At 41.4% G+C, this 25,055-nt stretch overlaps 1 protein-coding gene across 2 annotated transcripts; it reads right to left on the reverse strand.

The window, feature by feature from the left end:
* Nucleotides 1-3,052: 3,052 nt before the first annotated feature.
* Nucleotides 3,053-22,220, reverse strand: nlgn3b (neuroligin 3b). 2 transcript variants are annotated; one of them, XM_037749176.1, is made up of 7 exons: nucleotides 21,900-22,220; nucleotides 18,037-18,665; nucleotides 15,446-15,505; nucleotides 14,480-14,629; nucleotides 13,469-13,654; nucleotides 8,597-9,386; nucleotides 3,053-5,140 (listed from the first exon to the last, which is right to left on the reverse strand). In XM_037749176.1, exons 2-7 carry the CDS (start codon nucleotides 18,515-18,517, stop codon nucleotides 4,348-4,350), a joined length of 2,460 nt encoding a protein of 819 aa, XP_037605104.1. In that variant the 5' UTR covers nucleotides 18,518-18,665; nucleotides 21,900-22,220; the 3' UTR covers nucleotides 3,053-4,347. The 2 variants fall into 2 exon arrangements, with proteins under 2 accessions (XP_037605104.1, XP_037605105.1); XM_037749177.1 differs by lacking the exon at nucleotides 15,446-15,505 and having other exon boundaries at nucleotides 21,900-22,215.
* Nucleotides 22,221-25,055: the final 2,835 nt, after the last annotated feature.

Genomic DNA, 25,055 nt, shown 5'->3' on the forward strand with positions numbered 1-25,055 from the left:
ATAATAGCCTTGTGGATTGGTAAATTGTTTGATTTGAGTTTACACTCTGTAGCCTAGGGCTGTTTATTGGCAAAAATTTGGCAATACGATATGTATCATGATACAGGGGTTACGATTCAATATATTGAAATATAATGCGATACTGTAAGCAATATATTGTGATTTTTTTCTACTCTTATTCACCGCCGCCTCTATGCACTGCTCTTATATGGCAGTTTCAGCTGATAATGCTGTCCTGACCAACGGCACCATTGCAGTAGCGTAGCACCCACAGGATTATACAGTTATCACGGTCCCTGTAACATCCAACATCATAGCACTCCTTTGAGAGGGGCACATACACTTTGCATGTAAACTATTAATCAAAAATCTATACACTTTTTGAGAATCGATACAGTCTCACAAGATATAGTATTGCAATATTTGATATTTCTGATATTTCTGATATTTTCTTACACCCCTACTGTAGCCTTTTTGTCTCTAAAAAACCAAGAGCAATAACACATCAAGTAATTAGCATGTAGAAAGGATTAATGACATCTGAAAGTGAGAACAGAGAGAGGAATGATGCCTTTGAAATCTCTGAGAAAACCATGCGAGAGACAGAAAAAAAGAGACACGAGGAGCATTAATTAACCTCGGTACTGTATGTGAGAGTGTAGAATGGCAGCTTTACTTCAGAGATGTGAATTAGCAATAATGTTGACAATCAAAGGATGGGATTAGGGGGACGAGTTTTAGAGTGCTTTCTGGCTTGGGTTACATGAAGAGAGCAATTCATTCATTTATGAATAAACTATATTCCACAAAAGCTGGTGCAGATGGTGGTCGGGGATGTGAGCAGCTCAGATGATGAATTATTGGGTAACTCTTAATAAGACTGCCTAACAGTTATTAGTTAATGCATGAACTGATTTTGAAACACCACATTACTCTCCGAGCAGGTTGCAAATGCTGGATGCATATATCAATATATGTTTTGCATAATCACATAGAAAATTGTACCTATATCATGATCAGTACCATGGACAGCAATTTTGTGAGTGTATTATATATCAACGTATGTGCAGTATGTATGTATGATGGGGCACAGTGCTCTATCTTTGAGTCATCTTTATGTTTGCTCTGTGATGGATACACTCGCCAATATTTACGCACTGCGAGTGGTAATATGCATGTGTTTATACAGGGGAGGAGGGGGCCCTGTAAAAATATTTGCACCACCTTCTATCCCCGTTATGGTAATGTGTGTTATCTTGTGACAAAACGAACAAACAGGCACCAAACAAACAAACAAACAAGCACTTGGAGGACAAAAACACGTCAGGCATCAGTCAGAAGTGAATTCAGTGGCCATGACCTCCCGTGGTGAGTGCCTAAATTATTTGTTTTACGGCATGATGAAGCAAAGGGAGGACTGTGCTGTTCTCCAACAGGGTTGTTTATTTGCTTGCGTGTTTGATTGTCTTTCATGATAATCTCAGACTCTGCTGGCTGAAGTGTTTGAAGCCTGGGGAAACTGCAACCAGGCGCTGTGTTCCAACATTTTTAAAGATTTACCCTAAAACTGCAGGAGGAGTGGAGCAACAGCCGTTAGAGGCACAAGTGGAAGATTAAGGGAAGATGGAAAAAGTAGACTGTGGTGTTGCTGCAGGTAGATAAACATAAAATTGTAAGTGATGAGCTAATACGGCAGAGAAACTCAGTGAGGTTTGGATAGTGCAGTCATTCTCTGATAGCCTCAAAGCCAGACTATGTAACTTTTACAGCAGTCACTTTGATCACAGAGACAATTATCCTACATAGCCTACAGTAATGTATTCTCTCTAATATCCAGCAGGGGGCGACTCCTCTGGTTGCAAAAATGTAGTCTGATTGTATAGATGTCTATGAGAAAATGACCCTACTTTATTACCTCAGTAAACATTGTAAACATGAGTTTATAAAGCAGGGTATGCTTTAGGGCGTGCCTACCTTGTGATTGACAGGACACTACCACGGCTTTGTTTTACCCTTTCACAATGTGTTTTCAAATCATGAAAGTTAATTGTAACATTTTGGTTGCCTAAAAGTAATTAGGTCTTATTCAGCGTTCGGTTGAACTTGCTCCAACCTCTTGTGTCACTTCTGGTTGCAAAAAAACAAGATGGCGACGGCCAAAATGCCAAACGCGAGGCTTCAAAATGGTAGTCCACAAACCAATGGGTGATGTCACTGTGACTACATCCACTTGTTATATACAGTCTATGGTTACACAGCATTATACTTTGAAAAGGTAGCTAACATTAGAAAATAATAAGCTAACATCTTCCATCATGAGCTACTGGTCATAGCGGACCAAGTATGGCTGTAGTGGTAAACCCCTATTGCTTAAAAATAAAGTTTGTAAGAGGAAGAATGATATCTTTTTTCAAAAGTTACATAGTCTTGCTTTAACCCTGATCCTAAACTACACCTGACCCAACTCCACGTTATTCCCAATGCAACCTAATTCTGTTCATGACATCAAAAGAGTACTCAACTTATTTAGCATTGCGCTCCCACAACATTGTCAGATTCATGATGGACAGTTAATGGAGATGGAGATCTCTTCTCTTTTATAATTCCATCCATTCTTCTTTTTTTTCTCAAAATCTGGTGCCTACCTCATCCACAATGCCACTAGACTGCAGACAGTTCTGTCAGAAATCTGGGTGCGCAAGTAGCAGCTAATGTAGCTTTGAATCACTAGCGTCATCATGCAGAGATGGGGAGCGGGCAACAGATGTCTGGTAAGCTCACTTCTTTTCACACCCCCACATCTTTTTCCAGATTTATACGATTTTATTATCAGCTCCCTCTGGAGTCACAAACAGCTTGATACAACATTTTTCACATATGCTGTAATACTCTCCATAACCTGTACACAGACTTTGATGTTTCATTATCATGCATTAGCATACATGAGAGGCACAAACTGGGGCTAATTTAACTTCAACTCTAACCCTGACCCAGACACTGTAGTATCCCTTTTGAAGACACATTATCATCACAACTTTTGACAAGACTCATCTTTAGTTCCAAAAATCTTTTAATAGGCGTCTCATTTAGATTAAACAACATTATGATAGATTCAAAGAAATCAAATCTCAAAGCTTCATGTCCATCATGTCCGTTCAGTAAAGAGTGACCCCTAGATATATCTTGGTACGAACGGGGTCCAAACCACTTGGAGTACAGTAGGCGCAATAATCTGCTGCACGACAACTCTTTTTAAAATGTGAATAATTGAGTTGGTATACATACAATTACAATGTAATTACAGTTATCTTTCCGAAGACCTTATAGTACTCATAAACAAACGACAAATGAAATGTTGGTCTAAGTTTATTCTGTACAAAGAAGCCAAGCCAAAAGAACCATGAGCTGGTTGGAGTAGGAAAACACATTTGAAGCAATTCTCTTTTTATAGTAAAGCAGAAGTTATATTCCTACAACGTATTAAGCAAAGTTGTAGACACGTGAAACAAAAATATAGCAAGGATACTCAAATAGACTACAATAGATTACACAACACTACATATGCAAATCTGAATGGTTAATTTCAAACAATGCCTAATTTACATTTTTGTAATGCACTTCTCAGCACACACCCACACACTCGCACCAAATCACACCCCCACACACACAGGAGTGCTATATTTTGCACTCCCAGTTAGAAATATTTTGGCTAAACTGGACATTTTCACCACATGTGACCAGTATTTGAGTAAAATTTCAATTTGTTGTTGTTATGATTCCACAGTAATTCCTTATGTGAGTGAGTTACAAGGCATTTTAAAGTAATTACAGTAAAAATACATTTTCATAATAAGCAATGTACCATGAGAAATATGTATAAAATTGCTTGAATAATAATAATAATAATAATAATAATAATAATAATAATACTGCTTTTCAGCTTTTTCCAGATCTCATCTCTGTCCACCATGAGATGTAATGTCACTTCGTTCCACGAGATCAAAATAGATATCACAGAGTAAGAAAAAGCTTCCCATACAAATCCAACTGTATAAACATTATACTAAGTTCTTGCTAGGTAAAGTTCCAAAAAAGCCAAAGTGGAAAATGAAATGCACTTTTTCTTTTTGTCTGCCTTTTGAAAATGATTATTATAAAATGACTCTGCAGTTAGACTTCCTATTATGAGAGAGCAAAGGCAGGATGTTGGCGGTTGTACACTTTTTGGAAAGACATAACGAACATATTCAATCCTATTTTACCTACACATCCTAAATACAGCTTTACATTTCCATGTTTTATGTACGTCACGCTTCTCCTTCACATCTCCTCTCGTCTCCTGCCAGGCTATACCCGAGTGGTCGAGTGGGTGCTGGGCAGGCCTGCGGAGCTGTAACCAGCGGGGAAGGTGCTGTATGGACTCATGTTGGAGAGGCCCATCAGGGAGTTGGGGATCATGGTGATGTTGTTGGGGGTCATCAGAGGGATGTCGTCGGGGGAGCGGCGCTGGCTCAGTGAGTAGTCCAAGCTGGGCGAGACGTGAAGAGGATTGTGAAGGGCTTCACACTGGTTCCTCTGCTGGGACAGGGTCTCGTCTATGGTGGTGGTGTGGCTCACGTTGTTGCCCTTGCTGTCACGCTGGGGGCTGGGCTGCTGGGACGTGTCCTGCCGACTGCGCTTGTCCTTGCGGTAGTACAGAGCAGCGAAGGCCAGGACGTTGAGGAAGAGCAGTGACGCCCCCACGGCAATGGTGACACTGAGCTCTGTGGAGTAATCTCTTGGGTTCGGCATAATCAGAGGGCCCATCTCCCTCCCGCCTTCGCCGTTGTGGGCGGTGGATACAGGGGGCCGGCCAGTGCTGCCGGCCCTCTTGCCATTAGACTGGGTGGGATCCAGTGGGGTGACCTTGGTGGTGGTGGAGGAGTAGTGGAACATGTCGTGGAGGTTGTAGAGATGGGGCACGAGGTGTTTCCAGAAGGCCACCTTGGTGGCGCGGTAGTGATCACGGATGCGAGGCTTCAGGCCGATGTGCAAGTACAGCTGGTCGTAGGGGTCGTACTTGGACCAGGCCACCTCCTCAAAGCGGTTGGCCTTGGTGTGGATGAACTTGGTGTCCTGTGGCACTGGTTTGTTAGGATCCCTGCAGACACACAATAGACAGAAAAACTTGAGTCATGGGCAATAATTCAGTCTTACTGTTAATCAACTTTCAGAATATCATCATATTGCAATCATATGATCTCATCAAGATATCTATCTCGAAACATTGTTGTCCAAATTGATGATTCAGAACAAGCTGTAGCCTAATAAAAAACAGCTTGTAAAAAAAAGCAAATTTGTCATTGATTTTTCACAGTTCCTTGCTTTGAACATTAGTTTGATTATTTCATATGTGATTTTACATTTGCCATACCATGATGCAGAGGTTGGATTCAAGTCACAAGACTCAAGTCCGACTCGACTCACAAATTTGATGACTTTTTGATGACTCGACTTGACAAAATCAAAAAAGACTTGCAACTCGACTTGGACTTTAACACCAATGACTCGTGACTTCACTTGGACTTGAGCCTTTAGCCTCGAAAATACTTATAAAGATTAAAAAGTATGTTATTTAAAAAGTGTGCAACAAATCAATTAATTTCCCTTCATTTCCCGAATCAACTAATGTTAACGCTATTCATTCCCAGTAAGTCAACACTTAATTCCTCAGGTTCACTTTGTTTGAACCAATTCAACAGCATCCAAGAGAGAACCATCAAAAACTTTACATGTTACGTTACATTAGTGAGCGCCAATTGGAAAAAAATATACCAAAGATAATTTTGTTTGCGTACAACAACTACGTGGTGGTCAACAAAAAAAAGAGTTGCAGAGCGCATTGTGTCTTGTTTAAGACTCGAAAACCCAAAGTTTAGGACTTGTGACTTGAGTGCAAAGACTTGAGACTTACTCGTAACTTGCAAAACAATAACTTGGTCCCACTTCTGCCATAATGTATATTGTTATTGGTTTGTTTGTTGGTTTGTTTGTTTGTCTGTTAGCAGGATTAGTCCAAAAGTCTGCGATGGATTTGATTGAATTTTTTGGAGGGTTGGGGTGTGGCACAATGAACAATCCATTCGATTTTGGTGGCGATCCGGACCATAAGCTGGATTCAGGAATTCTTTTAAGGATTCCGATCAGCCAGAACATTAAGACCTCTGAGTATAACACATGCGCAGTGTAACTGATGATGTGTTGATGACGCATGACCCCGCCTTTTTTCTTCCGAGAGAAAGACAGAGAGAGAGCGGGGGGAAAACTGTAGATTCAGCGTTTTTTCACATTAAACTCAATGAAATTACAGTTGAGTTCGACGAAAGCACACTTGCTGATTCTTGGAAAGAGTAACAACGACGGTTTAGGTGAGTTTTATTTTGTTTCTGTCGAGTTTGAGTGAAGTGTTTTACGATGATCCGCTACGTACAGCTGATCTCAACCTAAACAAAAATACACGTGGATGATGGCGCTAGCTGAACGGAGAGGGGGGGGCAATGGTACTCGGGCACCTTGTGCTCTCCGAGTGCTATTCTAGTTCATATTGTGATACTGATTTCCAACCCCATCGCCCAGCCCTGGGTAGTATAAATGCAATATTGCCGTTCCAAATGCAAATCAAAATAAAAGGCTTGTCTGTTAAATTGTAACTTCTTTGACATACGTCAACACAATGTAATATCACCGTCTTTCCTCAAGGGCTCAGCGTTCCCTCATTCCTACACACTAAAACAACAGCCTACTGTGACCTGTGCTGTGCTTCGTCTACTGCTGGAGTCATCATCCACAAAGACTCATTGCAGCTATGCATTCAATATGCAACAGGGCAGCAGCAGTGGAGTCCTCAGTGCAACTCACTTAGGTGTCTCTTATCTTCAAAGACACACAGCAAATCTGTGCCTCTGTATGACAAATTGTAAAACAAGCTGTCAGGTGCAGAGTTTCACTCTGTTGCACTTTCAACAGCATGTTTCCCCAGTGCTGAGTCACTGTTAGTGTAATATCAGGTCAACTGCTGAAAACTTTGTTAAGCTGAACACGTCTCCTGTCATCCTAGGAATACTTTAAAATGTCACTGCTTTTAATGATAATCCAAAGACAGCAACTTGAAGACTTCATACTCAAATCTACACAGTACCTTCAATAAAGACACCAACATTTGCTACCAGTGTATCAATATTGAATATTGCAAGCAAACATGGGATATATACATGATATTTCTGTACTGTTTATTTGTGCCAGCCCTACTTGAAAGTCCAACTCACAGTAAAGCTGGCAGAGGTTTACGGCATGCTTCTTAACTGCCTCCTTGAATTTTCTCTTCAACTTAACCTCTTTGTTAAACAGCGAGTGACTGCTTTAAACATTTATGTGAATTAAGCTGTAAATTTTAAGATCCATCACGGTCAGGAAGTCTGCCCAAAGTGATGAAACTTTGTTATATGCGTAAAGAGAGGTTATACAGAAGCCTGAACTGGCTCTTTAAAAAAAGAGACAACACAGCTTTCATTAGATGGTGTGTGCTCATTTAATGTGACTGTACAGTTAAGCATCACCAAAATTGTTAGCATTTTGCGGGTAGTGTAGTGTGCACAATTAACTATCTAGTGACTGCAAGTGTTAAAGTTAACTGAATAAATCTGTGCAAGGGAGAGCAGACCTAACTTACAGTAAGAAGTGTGCATTAATGATAAAGGTAATCTATAGATTTTGGACGTTAGAAAATTCATATTAATTGATAATAAAAACTGAAGCACCACGTTCCATATGAGAGTTCTTGTGAACTAACAAAGGAGAGCAGTAGATAAAGGCTGGGAGACACGGCAGTGGGAGTTCAGGCTGCACTTAATTAGGAGGCACTACTTAAGGCTGAATCCTACAGTCCTTTAATCAGCGTGATAAAGGAAGGGTGAATGTAGCACAAGTTAGAGGTGGAACATCTCAACACAAATGAAGTCTGCACAAGTGAGGTCAGTTATATTATACCGCAAGAAAGGAGTGTAAAATGGGATATAGAATGCACTGCAACTTTATGTAAATAAGTCATATTAATGATAAAGAGGACATATTATGCTTTTCTCTTTCCTTTAGTGTGTTATATAGTTTTTTGTGCATGTAAAAGGTCTGTCGCCAAAGGGAGTTACTCTCCCCCACAGAAACACCGCTCCTGAACTGCCTGAAACGCCTCGCTTGAAATACCGCCTTTTATACTGTTACGTGGTGATATCACCAAGTACCACATTTACTAGTTTGGCACGCCCTCAAACAAAGCTAGTTAGAGCGGAGTCTGAAGAGTTTGGTTCAGTTGACCAATCACAACAGAGTGGGCCAGCTGACCAATCAGAGCAGACTGGGCTTTTCGGGAAGGGGGGAGCTCAAACAGAGCATTTCAGACAGAGGTTGAAAAGAGGTGCTGCAGCACAGCTGGTATGAGAAAAATAAAGTTTTTTATACATTAAAGCATGTAAACATGTTCTAGTAGAAAACCAAGATACAATATGCACCTGAAAACGAGCAAAATGTACTTTGGTTTGTCCCTGGATTTGCTGTTACTCACCCACTCTTGGCGAAGTTGGTCCAATAAGTCATAACCACAGCGCTGAGCATGATGTCGTTCCTGGAGAAGTTACAGGGGAAGAGGTCAGTTGGGCCCACCATGGGGATGCCAAACACATAAGGCACCTCATCTCCGTGCGCTGAGTCTGACCACACTGGCTTCATGAGGCTCTGGCAGTGGTGGTAGAAGGCGTAGAAGTACGTAGGTGAGCCGTAGCGGGCGTGTAGGTCAGCCGTCACCACTGAGGGCTCCACCCATTGGTGGTCGGTGAAGAGGGCCACCAGGGTCTTCCTCCTGGTCTCTGGGTTGTCCTTGTCGGCCCAGTCTGTGTACATGAATTTAATTGTCTCCCTCAGTGTGTCCTTCCCTTCTGGATAGCCATACAAACTGTCCACAAAGTCTGACACAGCAAAGTCAAAGTCGCTGCCAGACACGCCGTCCTCCAGATCCATCACATTCTCCACAAAGCGTAGCCCTTCTCCCTGATTAACACCTAGCATTATATCGTAGTTGAGGAACTCCCCCTGCTCCATCAGGATCTCCGGGTCGTCCGGGATGACGTCTCCGTCAATGACGGGACCAAAAGCCACACGGTACCGGGCAGGCTGGATGTCTTGCTCCACCAGCTCCCTTGCACTCTTCTTCTGCAGGCAGGAGACCATGTCCACGGTGTCTAGCACATTGCAGCCAACCCTCTCGGCCAGCATGCGAGTGTACTTGACTGGCTGGTAGTTGACAGCCCAGCTGGACAGGGCTGAACCGCTTTGGATGATGGCTCTGTGGAACAAACCTTGGGACGCAAAATTCAGAACAAAGAGACACAGAAGACAACAGAAGAACCAGAGAGCAGTGGTTAGCATTAGTATTCTTGTTATTATATGTTATTCCTATGGTCTAAGACAGTCCAGAATATTAGTAAACATGAACAACTGTCTCGCAAATCCAAAAACTAGAGTGCTTTAACTCAAATTTGTGATGTCAAAGAGTATAGAGTCTGGAGCTGCTCCACTCTTTAGACAGTGAATGAGGAGCGATGTTATAGATGACACTGCGAGCATCCAGGGGAATGATCTGAGTATATGAGAACATTTTCTGTTTCACAACTGAGAACACTACAACAGAATAAAGCTCATTTGGGCCAAGTTCACACTACACGACTTTCAAAGTGGTCAGGTCGCTGTACTGTTCACACTACACAACTTGCTGTCTTGTAATCGGGAGTCTTTATGTCGTTGTGGTTTTCACACTACATGACTGACCAGCGACAGGGTCTTACACCGGGAGGAATCCCTGATGAGGTCTCCAAACTATGTTTTGTCACGAAAACACACACGAGAAATACACAGTAAATGATGTGATACCATGCGCAAGACACATTGCTGATGTTGTGTTCACAAAATAGCCTGTTTCTACACTCTTTTTTTACTATTATTCTAGTGCAACAACAACTTTGCTTCATGCAAATGCAACACATACAGTAAGTTCCTATTCTTACAGGCGACCCGTCCTCCCCCAGGTTTTCCCTCAACCCGTGTCTCGCACTCTCATTGGATGTAGCTTGTGGCCGGAGTCCCCGACAGATCCAGATATTTAGCAAGCTACATATCTGGAATATGTCTGCGAGGCATTGGTGAGCGTCTCGGCTTGCGTCTTTGAGCAGTTCACACATGACACTCGAATACCAATGTGTGAGCGGCGAGCAATGCCGATTTGCCTCTGATCTGGGAATTTTGAGAGAAATCTCCAAAAACTGTCGGGGAGATCAAGGAAAATCAAGGCTAAAGTTTGAGATTTACTTCTCTGGTTTCTGGCTTTGAGAGAGAGGAGCTCATGTTCACAAATATTGATTGACCTTGGACACTTGGAACATTGGAATTCTTAATTTAGGTGGTGTTCCCCTTTAAGGATATGATTCATGATTGCATGATTCACTTTACACTAATTGCTATTCACAACTAGAGACCATCTTGTGATGGGATCACACCAGCCACGCACCAAATTGTGCCAGGATTGTAAAGTGGGGGGGCAAATGGCCCTTTCGCCCCCCCCCACTCCCCTCTTGCTCGGACTATGCCCATCTTCGAACACAAACTTCAGTTTGATTTCAACTACTCATCTGTAAAGTTTCTTGACTGTATCTTGCACGGTTATGATGCTATCGTGTGCACAAAATCTGTCACACACACATACACAAGGTGAAAACAATACCAGCGTCGCTGTCCTGGCTGGTAATTAAATCCGAGGTTTGTTGACACACAACATTTAGGTAGATAAAAGCAAACAAGCCCACATGTGATGTACTTGGAATACTAGCCAAGGAGATAAAGCATTAGAGTGAAAGAGAGTGAAAAGGCCAGATTGAGCCTGGCTGATGAGAAGCAGCTCAGAAAAGCAGCTGGTGGAAGAAATGAGCTGCTAATAGGATGCTGTCCCATTCTATTGTTATTATAATGATGAAAAAATACAAAAATACTTGCTTTTCTCTGTTGATCCCCTTATTTCTTTCATGTGGTGTCATTACTATATGCGGATGACAGTGAGTCCAAGTCAATTTAATGATTTGCAGCATTGTTTCAGTGGAGGAGGTTCTCCTACGCCAGTTATTCACACACACAAATCATTAATACTGTGTGTCTAACAAGCTGCACAGCTTACATATAGACTTCTGATGCCAACTGTGCGGTGGAGGGTCTGTGCAGGGAGATTAATATGCAGTAACCCTGATCCTTCAATGTTGATACAGTAAACACGATGCTCTGTTGAATTGTTTATATGCAGTGCGTCACCTCTGTCTCTCGGGATTTTGTATCTACCACCTAAAAATGACAAGCGATATGTATCAAGTCAAAAAATACTCTGCTGAGGTTAAGGCATATAGCAGTCGCTGGAAAAAAGTGCAGGGACAGTGTCACTTTCTCCTTCCTTCGCTGTCATTTATTTCAATTTTTTTTAGGGCAGCAGCTAGCTAGTCTACTTCAAAGACAGCCGGAGGTCTTTGTGCATTCGCTGCAGCCGAGCGAGGGCATCAAATACAAACCTCACAAAGGACAGTTGCCGCAGCCTCCCTGGCATTGACGAAAACACACAATTTGTGCCCTTCTTGTGTCTTTGTCCAGCATCAATGGGAGAGCCGGGGCAATAATACGGCAAAGATAAGAGGTTCAATTCCCCATGGGCCGCCCATAATGAAATACGCACCTTTGATTCTTGCAAGGAGCTTTGGATAAGTGTTTAACAAATGGCATGATATCCACTAAAAAGAAGCGGATATCAGATACCGGTTTCCTTCGGGTAATGTTTACTCTATACACAGGTATTTTAATTGAATTCCGGTTGATTTATATTGTCATTTCAAAAATAAGTGGAAGCTGGATTAGAATGTGACATTTTCAATTAAAGCTGCAGTCGGTAACTTAGAACAAATGATAAAAAAAGTTATTTTTGTAAAACGGTCACTTTATCCTGACAGTAGTGCATGAGACAAGTAATCTAAAAAAAAAAATCATGTTCCTCTTTGTCCTTCTAGCGCTCCTAATGGCATTTCAAGATTTTACCAGCGAAAGGAAAACAACCAATCAGAGCCGAGCAGTCTCTACAGCAGCTGTCAATCACTTCTTGCGAAACTCGTGAACTCCGATCAAACGGTCAAACTAGGCAGCGCTGATCAAATATGAATCAAGGTTCTGTTACTGTAATGCTTATTTCTGGCCTCAAATGTTTTCAGAAACATCTTGTAGTGTACTGTTTAGCTGTAAAATGAGAAAGTTTGCTCTGGCTGGAGTTTGTGTTTGGTTTTGGCTCGAATGTTTTCAACATGGCGGCGGGGTCACAAACTTTCTAAAAAAAATGTTTCTGAAAACACTTGAGGCGAGAAATAGGCCTTACAGTAACAGAATCTTGATTAATATTTTATTAGCGCTGCCTAGTTTGACCGTTTGATCGAAGTTTGCGAATTTCACGAGCAGTGATTGACAGACTGCTTGGCTCTGATTGGTTGTTTTCCTTCGGGCGCTGTGAAATCTTGCAAATGTCATTACGAGCACCGGAGGACACAAAGGAACATATTATCTGTCTCATGCACTACTGTCAGGAAATAGTGACAGTGTTATGAAAAATAACTTTTTATCATATTTGCTCAAAGTTCCCAAATGCAGCTTTAAACTGCCAATATATGTTGGAAAAAAAGAAAATATCCAAAGAATTTGGCTTTTTTTTCTGTTCCTGCGTCATGCTCATACAAACCTTGTCTTTAGTAAACAGTGTCTTCACTCAAGGCTTTGCAAATACAGAGCGACAATGCAAAAAAATGTATGGTGTTTTTTTGCATTGGTATTTTGTGGACAAACTTTGAAACTTTTCACCATTCACACTGTATGTAGATGGGTGGAAGAGGGTAAACAAATCTGACACTAAAAGACTGAAATATTAGTCAGCTGGAATGGTAAAACACTGATGGACGCAGGTGGACGTGATGGCATGGTGAAAACTTTATAATGCCAGTAGGCTTCTTCGAGAGCTTCACATTTTAAGAGGCAAAGCTTTTAGGCTGATTAGATTGAGTAGAGGGGAACAAAAGCAATCACTTACTTAACGAATACCCCCTTTACCCTACTCCCATATCATAACACTTCATCTCCCTGACAGACCATTTGGAGCTGCGCTTGAAACAAAGAACAAAATTCCAAAATGATGAAAAATTATTGTTCAAAAAGTAACATTGACATCTTTGAGATAAGGCATTAATACGTGATTGCGATATGAAGATTGTGGATTTTGACAATGCTTTTAAATGACTGCATTAATTACTACTTTAACTTTAATAACAAAACTGTATTGGTCAAAGTCAGAGATAACTGAGGTGGTGATTCTTACCCTCTGAGTGGTGGGACAGGGTTAGCAGACTGACACAGGAAGCACCGATTCCAGATCCAAAAACTGTGATGCGACCCGGGTCCCCTCCAAAGTAACCAATGTTCTTACTGATCCAACGGAGGGCTTGAATCTGGTCCAGGAGTCCGTAGTTTCCCTTTGCTGCCTGGTCACCAGTACTGAGGAAGCCTGAAGTGTACAGAGAGACATCAGAGCCAGTGCCGAAGTAGAGATCTACAGTATATGTCACAGCTTTGATCTAAAGTTGTAGCCCAGCAGGCCATCTGAGTGAGCTGACGCCGTTTCCCCCTCAGGTGCAAATATGCCTTTGCGCTCCCACAGTGTCTCGACTACTTTAGTCAACTCCTAGCATAATAGTCTCCAAGCAGGGAAGTGATCAGGGCTCTGCTCATCGAATCTGAATTCTCTCCTCGCTTTTGACTTCATAAAATTCAATGTGCATAAATCTTTTACTTGCGCCTATTTCTCTACATGAATTTCATAAAACCTGCACAGAGGTCAGTGGTGCTCTTACGATTGATCTTATTACTTATTCCCTTGTCTGGTCTCATCTAAACAACGCACTGTTTTGAATGTTAAACACATGGGGACACTCTTGACCTTGTGAATGCTTGTGAATGCTGCTTCCCTCCATACAGTATTTTAATCATGTTTTTTCTTTCAAGAATGGCAAAGGCTGATGATCTTGTACAGATTAGATAAATCCATCTAAAGGAAGATAAATTGTGTTTTCAGAATGGGTGTAAAACAGCTTGCGTGCAACAAGGACGGACCATGATAAGTATTTGCATCGCTTTTCCTCTGAGGACAACATTTGTATGCAAATCAAGCTATGCCATTCCACCAAGATCTTACATTTTTCTCTCATGTCTATTTTTTATAGGTTATAACAACAACACAAGTGGAAATTAATGACCATTATAACCATTTATCCTACCACATTAAACGGTCTAAGCACCCCCATTTGAAACACCATTAAAAGTTAGTCATCACCTAATATTCCAATCCTGTAGTTGAGCGTGACGACAACAACGTTCCCGTAACTGGCCAGCACGCTACCGTCCATCATGTTCCCAGTGCCCTCCATATAGGAGCCTCCGTGGATGTAGACCATCACGGGTCTGGCTTCGGAGTCCCTTATATCTGCAATGTCAACACACACACACATTTGCTGAGCAAACAACAGCCGTGGCAACAGTAATGAAATGGAGAATTAATGGAGCGCTGTTAATAAAACGTTATATCAACTGTATGAGGTATGAGTAAAGACAGCTTAGAAATAAGGTGCTTAGAAGCAGTGGTGGGCTTGTGGTTTGGAAGCTGTAATGACATTTAGAAAATGCATGGTGTAAATACACTCCGACAGGGGGTGTATGAATCAAAGGGTCAAATGTAATTAACAACAGTTTTTACAGTGCGTGTAAGCCCACAAGCAAGGAAATCTGAAATCTTATAGATTAGAGGTAGAAAGAGAGGAAAAATCTATTGATTTGACTCGTGGTTTGATGTCGGTCGAGAAGAAAATTCTGTAATGATGGAACAGTTGAAGATATAATATGCATGCACAAGCATAAAAAAACATGTTTTATGTGTGTAGACTTGGACTGAAAAGCACCACCGAGCTCTTGTTAGTACGAGCTAACAGAATTATATATTTTTTCAATAAAAATAGAAAAATGATGTTGTGGACACCAATTTGTTATATTGACCAACGATTATGACTAATGCAATCTGTGGATCAATGTGCATGGTTGGAAGGATTGCTGCAGAGCTCAATTCAAGACACTAGGTGCAATAACAGAAATCTAATGTAATCATAAATATTTTTTTTGTTATTCCACTCAAAATAAAAGAACCCCCACCGTTCTTCAGGAAAAACTAAGAATTGTAAGATCTCCATCCATTAAACTCAAGCTAAAAGAATCCATGCATCAAGACGTTGAGGTCTTAAAAAAATACCTTCAGATATGTGCGTCTCAGCATGTGAGAAAGCCGCCCCCTTTTTCTTGTGTTGGCCCCCTGGGATTCACATGAGAAAAAAAGAAGTTCAAAATTCAAAATAGCATGATTGACTGTGCCTCTTAGTTAATATATGATCCAATCAAACAGGAGACAAAAGATCCATAAATTATACTCAAAAAGAAGATCAGCCCATTAACATACTGTACAGCATGTTGCTCTTTTACCTGTAATTGCTTTCTGACAAAATATAGATGACAAATCTTTAGAGATGTATGACACAATTACATTATGAGTTAGAGTCGAGGTGCAAAATAATCAGTGTTTGTAATTGTGTATTCATCAAGTAAACACATTCTTGTTCCCTGTTAGATGTTTGTAGGAAATGGCACAGTGTGTATATGCGCCCACACACATGCACACACACACTGTTACCTTTGAATGGTTTATTATCTGTCGTTATATTGATCCAGCTGCCTCGGCCTTGACTGGAGTAATACATCTTTCTTGGTTCATTATTATCTCGCCGTACAATTATATTTTGAACACAAACTGTCACGTCGATTCTTCAGGTAAACCACTGCAGGACAGTTACTGAAGATATGAGGTGTAGGGTTTATTGATGAAGGATTAATAAACTCTTACTCGAGGGGGGCAAAAAGCCACAAAAAAAACATATTATAGTGGAAAATTTCAATAACACATTTTTTAGTTTGGCATTGCAATACTAGAGATAAGTAAAAATGAAAACAGCAAAAGTTTCACATCAGTGGAACAAATAATAAAGTAAGAGAAAGCCCGAGGTGCATTTTAAATAAACAATGACATAGTGTAAAGAAATAAAAAATGTATAGAATGGATGTTATTTCCTTTGAAATGTGAATGCAAGTGTGAGATTTAATTAACCTGTTTGTGTGGCGGCTGAGGAGGCCTTTAGGCAGCAGCGCTCCAGAACAGGAGCTTTATAAAACATGGGCTGCACCATTTTGGACAGCTACCTCTCAGGCAGGCTGTTTATCTGTTGCTACGCTACCATAGAAAAGTCGGTCAGAGAGTGGCATGTTACATACAAAGGCTGAACACGGTCCAACTTTGAGTGCTGAATGTTTTGTGTTACACTGAATGCTTGTGAGGAGGTAATATATTCTAGATATATTCTATTAGAAATTGTAATATTTTAACAAACATGGAAAGCTGGCACTGCTAGCTTTACTAGATCTCCTCAGTAATTCTTCAGGATTACGTTTGATGCCCAGTGGTGACAGCCAAATATGCTATAGGCTCATCATTTTAAAGAGGACCCATTATGCTCATTTTCAGGCGCATACTTGTATGTTGGGTTTCTACTAGAACATGTTTACATGCTTTAATGTTCAAAAAACACTTTATTTTTCTCATACCGGCTGTGCTGCAGCACCTCTTTTCACCCTCTGTCTGAAATGCTCTGTTTGAGCTCCTGCTCCAACCTCTCGAAAAGCCCAGTCCGCTCTGATTAGTCAGCTGGCCCACTGTTGTGAGTGGTCAACGAACCACTCTCTCCACTCTTCAGACTCTGCTCCAGCTCCACTCTATCTAGCTTTGTTTGAGTGCGTGCCAAACTAGTCGCTAGGCAGGTATTATGCAAATGTGTTACTTGGTGACATCACCACGTTACAGAAGAAAGGACAGGATTTCAAGTAAGGCATTTCAGGCAGTTCAGGAGCAGTGTTTCTGTGGGGGAGAGTAACTCCCTTTGGTGTGGACTTTAGGCTTCATAACTTTGCAGACCTTTTACATGCACAAAAAACTATATAACACACTAAAGGAAAGGGAAAAGCACAAAAGCATAATAGGTCCTCTTTAAATGCTGAAAATGATTTCTTAGTTTAGGTGGACCAATACTTGAACAACACCTTAACTCAGCGATATTTCACTGGATGTCTATTCGTGGGAAAACAAGCACATAACCCGGTACATTTATTTTTAGTTGTGCCTCTGTGTGTATCTATACACATGCAGAGGCATCAGGGTATCTTCGGTTGTCACAACTACCAACATAAGAATAAACTCCTGCTTATCAATGGGCACATGATTGTAATTTCAAATGAAATAGAGAGCTCCAGGGATGACATATTTTTGTAGGCCAACCCGGAAGTCAGCAACGCCCTGGTTCCCTCAACAAAAAGCCAATGGGATTTTTCCATTGGGTTTTGGATTATTGCAGAAAATAAGCTGTGTGGCAAACACACGTTTATGATACTTACATGTTTTGTGCAAGTTAATCCTCACAAATGAACAGCACTTTTATGATTTTTGAAGCGCAAATGAAATCGCCAGAAGTTAAAAGCTAACATTAGGCTATAAATGAACTACACCTCTGTTGCATGACTTCACGTCAAAACCACTAACTCATTTCTCATTTCTGCAGCATTCTATATGATTGCAACAAGTGGAACAATAATGCTTTGGATGGTGAATCAGCTCTTGGTGGCAGCAATGACATGAGGAGTGGTCGCACACATCATGCTTTATGATGATAACAGTACGATGTCGATAATAATGACCAACAGACATGGATAGTCATTGCTGCTCATTTTACCACACCAACTCACCATCCTCTGTCGGAGCGTAGATGTTTAGATACAAACAGTCCTCGCTCTGATCCTGAATGTATGTTGCTACCGTGTCCAGGTTATAGGTGAACCATATGGGCATCATGATCTCTGGCACGGTGTTGTGGATGTTCTGAGGGCATACGGGCATGAAGTGGGTGGCGTTCTTGATACCTGACCAAGAAGAGGGCTGGTCTGGGGGCATGAAGCGCTTCTCACCCACGGGCGGAGCGGCATAGGGGACCCCCAGGTACTGGTCGACAGGCCGGAGCACCTCGCTGGGCACAGGGACCCTGAGGCCTCGCAGTTTCCCGAACTGGGTAGTCACCGTCGGGTAGAATTTCTGGCTTGTCGCCTTGGTGAATGACCAGCAGGAGCATAATATCCACCAAAGAAGAGCACAGTGGGTGATGGTTACAGTCCCTTGATGGTGTAGCAGGTGTGCAGGCAACAGATGGTCTCTAAATGTAGCCAGCCACATGGTCTGGGCCTTGCACAGCACAAATGCACACTGTAGTGTCCGCTCAGTCTCTCAACACTGAGCCCGTCAAACAGACATCACTCACTGTGCCTTTGACTGTTATCAAATCCAAATACACCTCAGCCAGGTATGGACCGCCCACACAAATCTGAAAACAAGACGAGAACACATCAAAACCATGTGAAAATAGTCCGAAACATCCCTATAATTGACTAAGTTTTGATAAAAGTATTATCTCCTTCCTGTATCTTGGGGCGCTAAAGACATACTTCTATATAAGCTTATAATCAGTATGCCACATCCACTGTAACGCTTCAATGCTAATAACCTTTTGGGACAAATTGCTGTCTTAAAAGAGCAAATTTATGCTTTGACATGTACAAATCGCTGAATACTGATCTCTGTGTATCAGTGGGGGAGGAGATGGGAGGAATCTGAAAAAATCCATCTGCTGTGATGTTGGAGCGATGCTGCGAAAAAACATCTCGAGATAAAAGGTGTTAAGCACCCCTGTTCTTATGTAAAAACGACAAAGTGAACGGAAAAGACGGACAAATCTTTAATATGCATTGAAGAGGGATTAACTGGGAGAGGAATATTTGACTTGTGATGTTTCAGTGTTTAATATATTTTAAATATCTCACACCATGTTCAGGGAATGTTTGCATGTTTTTATGTCTTACATCTAAGCAACACTGTCAGCCACTGACCATAAGATTCATAATGGAAGTGTCCTAGAACAAACATGTCTGATGGGACCAACCCCTCCTCATAAAGCAGAGTAATTGCAGGTTAATTGAAAGACTTGATGAAGGCTTATAGACAGCGAAAGACCATTTGAGTTCAATAGAAAAGAGGAAAAGGATCCTTTGACACTTCTTTTTGGGGAAATTGATTTGTGGTAGTCTTCGTCTGCTGCCTGCAATCCATTTCCCCCCCACTTTTCACTTCTTTCGACAAACACAAATGGTTAGCCTTTAAAAGAAATGGAGGGTTTTTATTCAGCTTCAAGCCAAAAATAAATTCCTGTTGATTCCACATTTTTTCTCTAATTTCTAAGTAAAAAATCCCTCGTTAATTATTCCAGTAATATTGATGCCAAGATACAAACATTTATCTCTTTTCTAACCCAACTGCATCCACCAGAGCTTCTCTGTGATGATAGTTTGTCTAGTTAGTGGTTCACCGGTGTGCGCGCTTCAGTAAACACATTCACCCCTAATCACATGTCCATACTGTATTCAAATAAGGTATCAAGTGTAAGCTCACCCATGGAGAGCTACAGAGAACAAATTGTGTTGGTGCGTCTTCCAATTAACTCCTTTGTTATCCCAAAATGCATCCTGTCTTAGTCCTTACGGTCTAGGATAGCATAATATGCATAACATCAGGCTCTCACTGGCTCATCAATGAGCAAAGCAAAACCGAGCTTGTTAACCTAATCAAATCTATTGACGAGTACTGCCTCGAGCATTGCGAGAGACTGCAGCTAAACAGCTCTCTTGTCAGTCTGATGAACCCATCTATTAGGACGGGGGGGACAATTTCTTCCTCCTAATATGAGAAACTAATTAAGCATGGATGTGGTGCATTGGCTTTTCTCTTTCCCTTCAACATTTTGTTTACACCAGCAGGAACGTACACCGCAAATAAAGGCTGCTCACTCTCTCTTTCACAGGTGGAGCACATATGGACTCCATCAGAGTAATATGGTTCATTTGAGAGTTATTGTACATCGCTGCCCTATAGGCCGGCTTTGTCTGTATTAATTAACACTCATGAATGTTCCTCATAGCCAGAAAAGGACAAGACTTGTTCAATCCCCACTATCTGCTATATGACAATGATGTACGGCCCCCAAGACATTAAAATGGAAAAGATAGAGAACCTGATTTTTTCTTGTAGATCGGGGCACATCTCCTGGTTTGGAGCTGACACTGATAATAAATCATTTGGAGGTAGAAAAATCCTCTCTGTTCACAGAGTACTTGCTGTGAAATCATTGTCAATTATCAAATTAGCACCTACGGGCCGTATAGTGGGCATCACCAGACTTGCTTAGTTGTCTGTATCGCCTGTCACTGCTGGATCTGCTGGAGATCAAAGGGACGCTATGAATTCTTAAAAAAAGCGGCATTTCCTTTTAAATTGCACATGCATTCATGATATTAGTATCAATAGGTGTGCTTTTATTTTGCTATCTAACATTAAATCACATTTCCGAGGCTATGTAGGCTACTGTTTTACTGATTGTACTGCAGACTGCCAAAGCAGCTGAATACTGCCTGGGCTGCAGAGTACTCTTTTTTTCAAACTTGTGGTCTGCAATGGGACAGATGTGGATAAAAGCTTTATAGCTTACATCAAATGGGCCCTGTAATAAAAACGAGCCATCACTCAGTCCAGTTTGATACACTGCAAGTTTTTTTGGGGCAATTTAGACTGGCAACACGCCCAGCAACAGGAAAGGAAGGAAACATGGGTGAAATATGCCTTGCCAATTAAATGCTTGCAATAACTCTGTAAGTGATAAGTTCAAAAATCAAGATGTTTTACAACCATAACATATTATAGTAAATAGACTATTTTGCACCAGCCAGATGTTTATGCATCACAGAGGAGGTTTGGGTCAAAAGGTATTTCCTGGGACCAAAATACTTTAATTTGGCTGACTTCTTCGCAGTTACAGACCTATTAGAATGATTGCTATAATTTCTCTCCGACCATTACTATCTCTACACCTACATCATCGACAGGCACACAATTCAACACCAATTCACCACTAATAAAAATCTCTGGGACAACATCTTATCGATTAGGTTCTGGTAGCCTGGGGGCCCTTGACATGAAAGCATTTGAGAAAGGAGCACTATAGTATGTCAGACAACAGTGGGCTCCAAATGCCCTTGTAATTCGACTGGTGTGGATCAAACCCGTTCTAGTTGATTCCCCAAATCCCCCTTAATTTAGCAGAGCAATAAAGAGGAGCAGGGATTGACGCAGAGGAGACTATACTTTATAGAGAACATGCAGGTAGCACTCAACATAATGACCAGTGCTTTATAAATGAATGCAAGGATCCAGACCCAGAGAGAAGCCACAGCCCAGATAGCATCGACAAACTGCTGTAGTGTGTGTGTGTGTGTGTGTGTGTGTGTGTACTGCCTCACGTTGTGACTGAGAAGCATATTATTTAATCTAGGTCTAGGACGGTGTAATATTGGATAATATGGGGAAGAAATAGCGAGCCAATAAATTCCCCACAATTAGTCTATCGCTAAGCTTTAAATGAAATCATTAGCTTAGATGTCAGTGATCAATCTGAACAAAGATTCGTTCCACAAATAAAAAAACAATACCCAGAATCATTAGGTTAACTCACCTGCTTTTACAGAAGCTGATACGCGCTCCATCTCGAGATTTCCTCCATACCATGCCCGTCCGTTTCTCTAGGAGACAATGGGGCTGCTGCTGCTGCTGCTGCTGTTGTGTGTGAATATATTTCCCCCGGTTTCGGTATCAAACACACGGATCTTTACTCTTATCTCCTGCTTTGCACAGTCTGTGTGCTTTGCGCATATACGACGCCAAGGTCAGGAGCGCCAACGGTTTTAATGGAGCGCCCACCATAGAGATCTCTCTACGGCGCCCACTGCCAGCGCGTTACTAGGCAACCACCGGGATACGCCAGTGCATTTAATTCACCCTCCAACAAACCGACGAAATCCCAATTTAGAAACCATTAAGTAACCACCGTAACCTCGGACAGCACTCACGCGCTTTGTGCTGGAAACAAAAACCCATCTACCTTTGACCAGATTAACAAGTGAGGCTATTGAAGAAGAAGAAGTGTGCAGTGCAGGCCTGCATGGAGAGAATATGTGCATTAGGGATGCATTACATTTCCATTGGCATAAGCCTTTTAGCAAATTGTGACAGCCATAACAAAAATTGTAAACCAAATCTCCAATATGTTTTCCCCACTGGCTTTGTAATGCATTTTAAATTAGATTTCTAATCAACTCATCTCCTTGTAGCAAAGTCTACACTATATGAATTTACTAATGAAACGTCTGTTCTCTCATCACTATGGGAATTGTATCTAAAAAAAAAAGCAGTGCTTAGAGCCTTGCAGTGACAGCTCTGAAACATTACTCCCACACTTGTTTAACAAGCAGATTGGACTGGCAATATAAGGAAAGACCTCCCCTATTAAGCCACAAAAGCCAACTGCTTTGAGGCATAAAATGACCACAAGTGGCAGGAAACTACGTAATTCTATGATTTGACTGTTATCAGGCCATAAAATGGGCGTTTTCAGTCACTATATGCACCATAGATGTTGGTCAGTAGGGGCCTACTATACCTACTGTTGTAAAAGTGAAAGTTAAACTTAGAAGTAACACGTTATATTGGTGCCTTCAAATGGGGTTGTATTTACCGTGTTCACAAGAAGAGTTCATATGAACGCCCCCCTCTTGTGGTATTCACGACCTTGCAAGTAAAAAGTTTCTGAAAGCTCAGAGTTCACGAGTTGTGACGTGTTTATTGATGTTGTCAGAAATGGCGGAGGCCATGGAAGTAAATTTTTCGGTGCGTAATAAGTTAATATATTGTAATTTTAGTCGTATTTTGTTTTTCTTCGTAATTTTATAATATGTCAGAGGAAAATGTTGATATTTCTGACGGCCTCATCTTTTCCCTCTTTCATTATGCCTTTACATTTACTGCATTATGTTACAAACTTGCTAGCTTGCTAAATTGCTAGCCTCTGTGGCTTCTAGACACCTACAGTAACGTTAATTTCGCCGTTGCTTAGCAGCGGTGTTCTAACGACTTAACCACTTGAACGCCAAGCATATCGTGTACAAGACTTCCCTTGTTGTAAACACGAGCTCACGACTTTCATTTGAAGGCACCATAACATGTTGTAAAACTGAATGAAACGTCACGTTTTGAACACAAACAAATTGGCTTCTTTAGGTTTAGGTCAAAGAAACAGTTATGCAATAAAACTACAATTTCTTGGGTTAGACAAAAAAAATAGTGTTCTTTTATACCTTCTTTCGGTGATCTACCATGTGAATTGATGATAAGACCTACTAGTGGGTGTAGTAGGCCCCTATTGACCCACATCTATGGGGCTTATAGCGACTGATACACCTATTTAATAGCCTGGCAACAGTCTAATCGGCTGGGAAATTAGTCCAGTGCAGGAACGTGAAGGTTGCTCCTCTCTTTATGAAACACTTATCCTTGAAACTGAAAATCATTGGAATCATTGTGTTGTTGCTGTTGCTTCATATGCTCTCTCCTGCAGCTTGCTGGCTGCTTATATAAAGTATTTCTAGGGATTTGAGCTCAATCTTCTGTTGCATTCTCAAGTTGAATTTGAAATCAAAATGTCGCACTGAAATCTGCCCACACTAGAAATCGACTTGCATATGCAGTATGAGTTGTGCTATGAGGCGAAGAAGTCCAGACAGTTGCTGACAGAGCAAACATTTTTTCTCACGTATAATGCCCAGTGGCGATAGCTGTAATGCTGTGATCAGAGCTGAGGGATCGTCTTTTTAGGAGAGATGCTGCCTAGTGATGTCTGTTTCAAGCTGAACTACCAAACCAAGGGAAGCTTTCACAGAGGAAAAAAAGGCCTACACTTATTGTCTGTTGATGCTCATGCAGGGAACAATCTCTGTTTGACACACATAGTGGGTTTCTAAAACATATATAATAGATCATATGTAAATGCATGGAGATTATTATCTCCCTTTAAGCAAGTTAGCCTTATAGGATCATGCATTACCAGTCACCTGTGGTTTTAGCACAGCCTTATACTGAGTTTTTAATGAGGGAATTTTTCCGTGTGTGTGTACTGGACTTACCGGTATTACCCTTGTGGCATGTGAAGAGTTCAACAAGCACATTTTGAAAGGAAGACATTTTAATTAAAGACACAATTTCCTGTCCAGATATTTGCAGTCATGGACAGTTTCTCCACATGAACCCTACAGTAAGCGTGGGCTGAGTCAGCTTGATTGGGGACAAATAAATGCAGTTTCCGTGGCCATCGGTGTGCCAGGATATTCATTGTCCTTAAGTGAGAGTAAGAGAAATAGTTTCATTCTCTGTCATAATGAAAAGATTCACACCTATAGGGTTGAAATGTAATGGGTTGAGGATTGTCAATGGGACTGATCCCATGGGCATGACAAAGGTAAGTCAATCTGTCGGGCACCATATATTTAATTTCTGCATATGTATTCCATGTACCAAAAACTAGTGTGTGTCAGTCTGCCAGGGATCCCACCTTCACCCATCAGCCTGACTATTGCACTGAACCTTAGGCCAGACCAACGTCCCAATGCTGAGCCTGACTGGGCCCCATGGTTGCAGAGCAGCTCTTAGGCGAGTGTCGGTTGACCCACAGGCCTTGCTCGAAGAGGGGATTTTTGGGTCGGGCAAACTCACACATTCAACACATCAACACATTCTCACTCCCGACTCGTCAAATACTGCCACTTAGCCAGTGCCCCTC

Source organism: Sebastes umbrosus, chromosome 17 (genome assembly GCF_015220745.1).
Source record: "Sebastes umbrosus isolate fSebUmb1 chromosome 17, fSebUmb1.pri, whole genome shotgun sequence".
In the NCBI taxonomy this organism is placed as follows: domain Eukaryota; kingdom Metazoa; phylum Chordata; class Actinopteri; order Perciformes; family Sebastidae; genus Sebastes; species Sebastes umbrosus.